At 40.5% G+C, this 8,722-nt stretch overlaps 2 protein-coding genes across 2 annotated transcripts; one reads left to right on the top strand and one right to left on the bottom strand.

Moving 5' to 3' along the window:
• The first annotated feature begins 15 nt into the window (after window positions 1-15).
• Window positions 16-1,544, top strand: LOC129733805 (uncharacterized). Its single transcript, XM_055695316.1, has 2 exons — window positions 16-619; window positions 703-1,544. Exons 1-2 carry the CDS (start codon window positions 121-123, stop codon window positions 1,542-1,544), a joined length of 1,341 nt encoding a protein of 446 aa, XP_055551291.1. The 5' UTR covers window positions 16-120.
• An 816-nt stretch (window positions 1,545-2,360) lies between these two features.
• On the bottom strand, window positions 2,361-7,009 carry LOC129733804 (uncharacterized). Its single transcript, XM_055695314.1, has 3 exons — window positions 5,942-7,009; window positions 5,393-5,858; window positions 2,361-2,688 (listed from the first exon to the last, which is right to left on the bottom strand). Exons 1-3 carry the CDS (start codon window positions 6,747-6,749, stop codon window positions 2,361-2,363), a joined length of 1,602 nt encoding a protein of 533 aa, XP_055551289.1. The 5' UTR covers window positions 6,750-7,009.
• Between the last annotated feature and the right edge of the window lie 1,713 nt (window positions 7,010-8,722).

Here is an 8,722-nt window from a genome sequence, read left to right as displayed (position 1 = left end):
TGCGGCTCACAGACACGTGGTAAACTATTTTGCTGGCCGTGTCTCTTGTTTCAAAATCCTAGTGATAAATGCGTGTGGATAAAGGATGGATATGGAGATTTGAACCATCTTTCCTCGGCCATGAAGGGGCATGCAGCGACTAAAGAGCATATTAACAACGCTATGGCACACCGCACGTTTGGAAGAACGAGGATTGATGAGGCGCTGGATCATGCACACGAAATTGCAAGGAAAAACCATAACGCTCAAGTGAAAAGAAATAGGGAAGGAATGACAACATTGATTGATTTAACATGTTTCCTTGGCTCGCATGGTCTAAGCTTTCGAGGTCATAACGAACAACACGATTCCGTCAATAAAGGCAACTATAAGGATCTCTGTGAATTCATAGCATCCAGAGACGTGGCCTTCGCTGATTTCGTCAACAACAATTCAGTGTTTTCGGGAACATCCGCTTCCATTCAGAACGAGCTTATAGAAGTCATTGGATCTTTTATGATTGAAGAAATCTTCCGGGAAGTGCAAAATGCTGAATTTATTTCTGTGATGGTCGATGAAACCACTGATGTTGCGAGAAAATCTCAGTTGGCTACGACTTTTCGATATTGTTTGAAAGATGGTAAGTAAAATTAATAGTATTTTTTGTGTAATGAAAAGGATTGAGTTGAAATGCATTGTTATCTTTGTGAAACCCGTCTGTAGGTACGCCCGTTGAAAGATTCGTGGATTTGTGTGATGCAAGCAACGACAAAACCGCTGTAGCCCTTGCCAGAGAAGTAGTTTCGTTGTTGGAAAAATTCAGCGTGACCCCTGAAAAATTGGTAGCACAGACATACGATGGAGCTCATGTTATGTCGGGTGTTGCTGGCGGAACGCAAGCGATCGTCAAAAAATTATACCGTGATGCCGACTACATACTTTGTAAGGCCCATGTTTTAAATCTTGTTTTGCTGCACGCTTGCAACTACCAAGATACAAGAAAGTTTCTCACTACACTGTCTACACTGGCTTCGTTCTTTACTCAAAGTCCTAAAAGAGATTCAGAATTGAAAAACTACATCCAGCGTAAAATTCCAAACGTTTGTAAAGTGAAGTGGGCATATACATCCAGAATGGTTAATATTGTAGAAGCTCACTATTCTGAACTAACCACGTGTTTGGGCGAAATGTATCTCGGAAACATTAAATGGGACGGCGAAACTTGTTCCCTAGCAAGGGGGTTACACAGTTTCATGCTTGAATTTGACACCATCTTTTATTTGAAAGTATTTTCGGCAGTATTTTCGTTCACTGATATTTTGTATCAAACTCTTCAAACGAAGGAACTTGACTACATTGAATGCGGCAAAAGCGTGAGAAATACTCATGAAAACATTAGTAATTTACAGACGGACAAGAAGTACAAAGCGATCTGGCAGGAATGCTTGGAAATTACTGGTGAAACATCCGACGGAAATCGATACGACCAATACTTCAAGAAATATAACGCAGTGATCACACGTATAATTTCTGAATTTGACCAACGTTTTGCTGACTTAATTTGACCAACGTTTTGCTGACTGTTCTAAGTTTAGCGGATATTGCGAGCAGTTCCCTAAGGATTTGGTTGATGCTATCTGTTCTCGGTACACTGGTTTTGACAAAGTGAAACTGGGAAACGAACTTAAAGTTTTCTACTCAAAAGAGGAATTTTCGGGAAAAAAAGTACCGGAAATCATGCAGATCCTAATGGAAAAAAACCTTGAAGACATCTTCTCGGAGATTTCACGCCTTGTCCGATTGGTCTTGACGCTCCCTTCCACAACAGCATCAGTCGAAAGAAGCTTCTCAATCCTGAGAAGACACAAATCATATCTACGATCAACGATGGGAGACAATAGGCTAAAATGGCTTATGCTGATGGTTGTTGAAAGTTCTTTGCTACACAAATTACAACATCAGAGTGGTTTCAGTGATGAAATAATTGATAGATTCGCCCGTAGAGCGGATCGTAGAATTCCGCTGCTGTACAAATGAATGCTTAATTGAAAATTTCTAAGAATAAATCTGGTGTTTGAAGACGATATTTTTATAAATAAATTTGATTCTTTTTATGACAGCTAATGATAGATTTTCAGAAAATATGAATACTAAATCAGATAAATGCAATGCATGTGTTTTATTATGTACATTTCTGGCGATGGCCACTGGGGAAGGAGGAGGGAAGGGGGTAGGTGTTTGTATGGAACAACCTTGAGTGCACAGTAAATATCCAAATCCACGAGACGCCACTGCTCTTCTTCTATAAGCTTCATCTGGGCCTGCAGTGCGGCTCGGCCACTGGACACAGTGCTATTAGCAGAAGGTGTGAGTGGAACTTTTTATCCGTGTTTTGATCCAACTTTACTCGTTAGCTTCGAAGATTTTTTCCCAGTCTCTTTTGGCTTCTGAAACGTATCTGGTTTGGCTGCCGATTGTTTGGCAATGCGGCATTCTTGGCACAAATATGACTTACTGGCAATTCGCTCGTCAACTCCAGCACACTTGAAATGCTCCCATTCGTGGCATCTCTCACATGCAACCATATTATCATCTGCAGAATCTGGCAAACTACATCGTTTGCAATTGAAACCGGTGAGATCGTGTTGTCCTTCCATTGTTCCCACGTACAAATTATTTTGAAGATTGTGGGGGAGAAGAATATCACCACTTTTGATAGAAAATCAGCACTTAATATTGGTTTCATTAACTTCAACTGGAAAGCAGTTATTTTTATTATTCGAGATGTATGCATGATAATAAGGGCACTTACAATAATTTGGTGTACTCTGCTTATAAATTAAAGGTGTCGTAACACGAGTCACCGACTTTGGCCACTATCATTAGAAGAGTTACTTATTAGCAAATTTTCGTTTTAGGTTAACTAGAATCGAACTTACGTTTTAATAATCGAATAAGAACTGAATATTTCACTGGTGAATTTACTGATTGACTCGGCAATCGAAATATAATATGATGTAATATAACAATAATTAGATTTTAATAATTTCACTTGGGGCGTTTTATGATTTCACTTGGAGCGTGCACTTCATACGTCTACCGAGCTACTTGTTGTTTTTGCAATAATCCTCATCGGCGGATGTAGAACGATGTTAGACGTTAATTTTGACGGTCGCAAAGAACTGCGTTTGCGGTATCACTGCATGGAGGGGTTTCGCCGTCATATATATATATATATATATATATATATATATATATATATATATATATATATATATATATATATATATATATATATATATATATATATATATATATATATATATATATATATATATATATATATATATATATATATATATATATATATATATATATATGACGGCGAAACCCCTCCATGCAGTGATACCGCAAACGCAGTTCTTTGCGACCGTCAAAATTAACGTCTAACATCGTTCTACATCCGCCGATGAGGATTATTGCAAAAACAACAAGTAGCTCGGTAGACGTATGAAGTGCACGCTCCAAGTGAAATCATAAAACGCCCCAAGTGAAATTATTAAAATCTAATTATTGTTATATTACATCATATTATATTTCGATTGCCGAGTCAATCAGTAAATTCACCAGTGAAATATTCAGTTCTTATTCGATTATTAAAACGTAAGTTCGATTCTAGTTAACCTAAAACGAAAATTTGCTAATAAGTAACTCTTCTAATGATAGTGGCCAAAGTCGGTGACTCGTGTTACGACACCTTTAATTTATAAGCAGAGTACACCAAATTATTGTAAGTGCCCTTATTATCATGCATACATCTCGAATAATAAAAATAACTGCTTTCCAGTTGAAGTTAATGAAACCAATATTAAGTGCTGATTTTCTATCAAAAGTGGTGATATTCTTCTCCCCCACAATCTTCAAAATAATTTGTACGTGGGAACAATGGAAGGACAACACGATCTCACCGGTTTCAATTGCAAACGATGTAGTTTGCCAGATTCTGCAGATGATAATATGGTTGCATGTGAGAGATGCCACGAATGGGAGCATTTCAAGTGTGCTGGAGTTGACGAGCGAATTGCCAGTAAGTCATATTTGTGCCAAGAATGCCGCATTGCCAAACAATCGGCAGCCAAACCAGATACGTTTCAGAAGCCAAAAGAGACTGGGAAAAAATCTTCGAAGCTAACGAGTAAAGTTGGATCAAAACACGGATAAAAAGTTCCACTCACACCTTCTGCTAATAGCACTGTGTCCAGTGGCCGAGCCGCACTGCAGGCCCAGATGAAGCTTATAGAAGAAGAGCAGTGGCGTCTCGTGGATTTGGATATTTACTGTGCACTCAAGGTTGTTCCATACAAACACCTACCCCCTTCCCTCCTCCTTCCCCAGTGGCCATCGCCAGAAATGTACATAATAAAACACATGCATTGCATTTATCTGATTTAGTATTCATATTTTCTGAAAATCTATCATTAGCTGTCATAAAAAGAATCAAATTTATTTATAAAAATATCGTCTTCAAACACCAGATTTATTCTTAGAAATTTTCAATTAAGCATTCATTTGTACAGCAGCGGAATTCTACGATCCGCTCTACGGGCGAATCTATCAATTATTTCATCACTGAAACCACTCTGATGTTGTAATTTGTGTAGCAAAGAACTTTCAACAACCATCAGCATAAGCCATTTTAGCCTATTGTCTCCCATCGTTGATCGTAGATATGATTTGTGTCTTCTCAGGATTGAGAAGCTTCTTTCGACTGATGCTGTTGTGGAAGGGAGCGTCAAGACCAATCGGACAAGGCGTGAAATCTCCGAGAAGATGTCTTCAAGGTTTTTTTCCATTAGGATCTGCATGATTTCCGGTACTTTTTTTCCCGAAAATTCCTCTTTTGAGTAGAAAACTTTAAGTTCGTTTCCCAGTTTCACTTTGTCAAAACCAGTGTACCGAGAACAGATAGCATCAACCAAATCCTTAGGGAACTGCTCGCAATATCCGCTAAACTTAGAACAGTCAGCAAAACGTTGGTCAAATTAAGTCAGCAAAACGTTGGTCAAATTCAGAAATTATACGTGTGATCACTGCGTTATATTTCTTGAAGTATTGGTCGTATCGATTTCCGTCGGATGTTTCACCAGTAATTTCCAAGCATTCCTGCCAGATCGCTTTGTACTTCTTGTCCGTCTGTAAATTACTAATGTTTTCATGAGTATTTCTCACGCTTTTGCCGCATTCAATGTAGTCAAGTTCCTTCGTTTGAAGAGTTTGATACAAAATATCAGTGAACGAAAATACTGCCGAAAATACTTTCAAATAAAAGATGGTGTCAAATTCAAGCATGAAACTGTGTAACCCCCTTGCTAGGGAACAAGTTTCGCCGTCCCATTTAATGTTTCCGAGATACATTTCGCCCAAACACGTGGTTAGTTCAGAATAGTGAGCTTCTACAATATTAACCATTCTGGATGTATATGCCCACTTCACTTTACAAACGTTTGGAATTTTACGCTGGATGTAGTTTTTCAATTCTGAATCTCTTTTAGGACTTTGAGTAAAGAACGAAGCCAGTGTAGACAGTGTAGTGAGAAACTTTCTTGTATCTTGGTAGTTGCAAGCGTGCAGCAAAACAAGATTTAAAACATGGGCCTTACAAAGTATGTAGTCGGCATCACGGTATAATTTTTTGACGATCGCTTGCGTTCCGCCAGCAACACCCGACATAACATGAGCTCCATCGTATGTCTGTGCTACCAATTTTTCAGGGGTCACGCTGAATTTTTCCAACAACGAAACTACTTCTCTGGCAAGGGCTACAGCGGTTTTGTCGTTGCTTGCATCACACAAATCCACGAATCTTTCAACGGGCGTACCTACAGACGGGTTTCACAAAGATAACAATGCATTTCAACTCAATCCTTTTCATTACACAAAAAATACTATTAATTTTACTTACCATCTTTCAAACAATATCGAAAAGTCGTAGCCAACTGAGATTTTCTCGCAACATCAGTGGTTTCATCGACCATCACAGAAATAAATTCAGCATTTTGCACTTCCCGGAAGATTTCTTCAATCATAAAAGATCCAATGACTTCTATAAGCTCGTTCTGAATGGAAGCGGATGTTCCCGAAAACACTGAATTGTTGTTGACGAAATCAGCGAAGGCCACGTCTCTGGATGCTATGAATTCACAGAGATCCTTATAGTTGCCTTTATTGACGGAATCGTGTTGTTCGTTATGACCTCGAAAGCTTAGACCATGCGAGCCAAGGAAACATGTTAAATCAATCAATGTTGTCATTCCTTCCCTATTTCTTTTCACTTGAGCGTTATGGTTTTTCCTTGCAATTTCGTGTGCATGATCCAGCGCCTCATCAATCCTCGTTCTTCCAAACGTGCGGTGTGCCATAGCGTTGTTAATATGCTCTTTAGTCGCTGCATGCCCCTTCATGGCCGAGGAAAGATGGTTCAAATCTCCATATCCATCCTTTATCCACACGCATTTATCACTAGGATTTTGAAACAAGAGACACGGCCAGCAAAATAGTTTACCACGTGTCTGTGAGCCGCACAGCCACGTTGCATCATAAGCGTTCACGTTAAATTTTCGTGTAATTGTCTTTCCACCTCTGACAAACGTTGACTTGAGATTTTCTAGCTTTGGTCGAGGAACTTGCATTTTTGTGATCAAGAGCTTTTCTTCAACAGATCGCCTTACGAATGGCTTGACTAGAAGGTCTTCAACAAGATCTAGCTCCATATTTATTTTAACGAACTGCACTTGCCTCTTAAAAAGTACTGAATGAAAATCATTTCATTCTACCACCCAGGCAATACAACATCGCGTGTGTGTTACATATATACAATGCCACCGAGCGTATTTTCAGTAGCCAATACTAACACCGGCCTTAGGCCCTTGTCATGCAGAATGCGGCGAGACGCGAATAGCGTCGAAACAGTTCGGGATTTTCATTGTTAATATTATTCCTCACCGTGAGAAAAGACACTTGTCGCGTATTGCCGCATACTGCATGGCGAGGGCCTCACTCAGGCCTCTGTCATGCCGAGTGCGGCGCGGCGCAAGCTGCGTCTCTTCTCACGGTGAGGAATAATATCAGCAATGAAGACTCACGCGCGTCAGAGCAGATCCCGAACTGTTTTGCCGTAGTTCGCGCCGCGCCGCACTCGGCATGACAGAGGCCTCAGTTTCCCACCTATCCCTTCTCTGATGAAGCAGCATTCAATACTTGCGGAGAGTGTACAACGTTGTCAAATTTCAACGCTCTCCGTGTTTGCTCTCATCTCTTCAAGTTCACTGACGGGAGTGCACGGAATCAACACTAACACACCGGTCTTGAAACCAAAACCACTTGCCACACGCGTGAACGCTCGGTATGTAGATACATAACAATATTGTGTACATTGAAAAGTGCACTGCGCAGAGAGATTTTGGGTCTGTTTTATGTCTCACGTTCTCATCACTCATTGATTTCCAGAGTTAACTTAAGGTAGAGTGGGTAAAGCATGGTCACATGTATTTTTTCATTTTGTGCACTAGAAATGGTACACAGCGAGCAAAACTAGTTGATCATTGATACTGTTTGATGGATTTTTTTAGCTTTTGACTTTTGTTCGATATTCTTGAAATCGGCTCCCACCCACAACACCTGGTGTAGTGCACGTAGTGCACAATAGGACGAGACGCCACTGAAGAAGAGCAACGTATGCAAGAACAGCAGCTCAAGGAATTGGAGGAGCTTAGACGACGGGAGCTGGAAGAGGAGCAGCGTCAAATTGAAGAGCAACGAAAATTGATGGCAAGAGAAATGGCATTACGTGTGCGTAAATTGAACGAGCTAAAAGAGTTTCAATCCAAACAGCAGTTGATCCGTCAACAAATTTTAGAGAAAAAGAACGATTTGATACAACAGATGTCAGCTTGTGGTAGTCATTTAGGATCAGAGCCTGTTCCAAATTGGCGTACAATTGATTGGTTGAATAATCTGAAGGTGGGTGATGATTGCGCTGGCAGCACAGCGAATGACAATGAAGCAATCGATGATGCTCTGTCGCTTTCGCGTACTAATTCGGCCGTCGGCAAATCTCTCGAGCGATCATTTAACGCGCCACAGGTAAATACAATTGGTTCCCAACAATTAGCTACTCGACAGGTGATGGGCAGAGAACTTCCATCCTTTAGTGGCCATCCAGAAGATTGGAAAATATTTATTAGCAGTTTCGAACAATCGACAGCGGCATGCGGTTTTACAGAAGCGGAAAATTTGATTCGTTTACAACGAGCATTGAAGGATCAAGCGCTGGAATCGGTTCGAAGTAGGTTGCTGCTACCAGCTGGTGTACCACATGTCATAAAGACTTTGCGTACACTATATGGGCGACCAGAATTACTTATACGGTCGCTGATGGAAAAGATACAACGGCTCCCACCCCCCAGGCATGATCGACTTGCAACTATTATGGAATTTGGACTAGCAGTCCAAAATCTTGTGGATCATCTTGAAGCTGCTCATCAGGTCAACCATCTTTCCAATCCTGTATTGATGCAGGAGTTGATTGAAAAGTTACCAGGACCACTGAGGTTAGAGTGGGCAATGTTTGAAGGGCAAATTTCTTCAGTGACGCTAGCTACATTCGGTGATTTCATGTCAGGTTTGGTACGGCAGAGCTGAATGCCACCACGGGTCGGTAATTGGCGATTACTGAAGGCCACGG

This window comes from Wyeomyia smithii, unplaced genomic scaffold (genome assembly GCF_029784165.1).
Source record: "Wyeomyia smithii strain HCP4-BCI-WySm-NY-G18 unplaced genomic scaffold, ASM2978416v1 HiC_scaffold_91, whole genome shotgun sequence".
Lineage (NCBI taxonomy): Eukaryota > Metazoa > Arthropoda > Insecta > Diptera > Culicidae > Wyeomyia > Wyeomyia smithii.
The sequence above is the reverse complement of the archived record's forward strand: the minus strand, read 5'-3'. Positions and strand labels throughout refer to the sequence as shown.

What these genes read in the sequence shown, in the direction of transcription:
- LOC129733804 (XM_055695314.1), bottom strand. Translation starts at nt 6,749, where the DNA reads ATGGAGCTAGATCTTGTTGAAGACCTTCTAGTCAAGCCATTCGTAAGG. An exon ending in TCGATATTGTTTGAAAGATG is followed by an intron (nt 5,859 to 5,941) that starts GTAAGTAAAATT and finishes ACCCGTCTGTAG; the next exon opens with GTACGCCCGTTGAAAGATTC. An exon ending in ACCACGTGTTTGGGCGAAAT is followed by an intron (nt 2,689 to 5,392) that starts GTATCTCGGAAA and finishes TTCTATCAAAAG; the next exon opens with TGGTGATATTCTTCTCCCCC.
- LOC129733805 (XM_055695316.1), top strand. Translation starts at nt 121, where the DNA reads ATGAAGGGGCATGCAGCGACTAAAGAGCATATTAACAACGCTATGGCA. An exon ending in TCGATATTGTTTGAAAGATG is followed by an intron (nt 620 to 702) that starts GTAAGTAAAATT and finishes ACCCGTCTGTAG; the next exon opens with GTACGCCCGTTGAAAGATTC.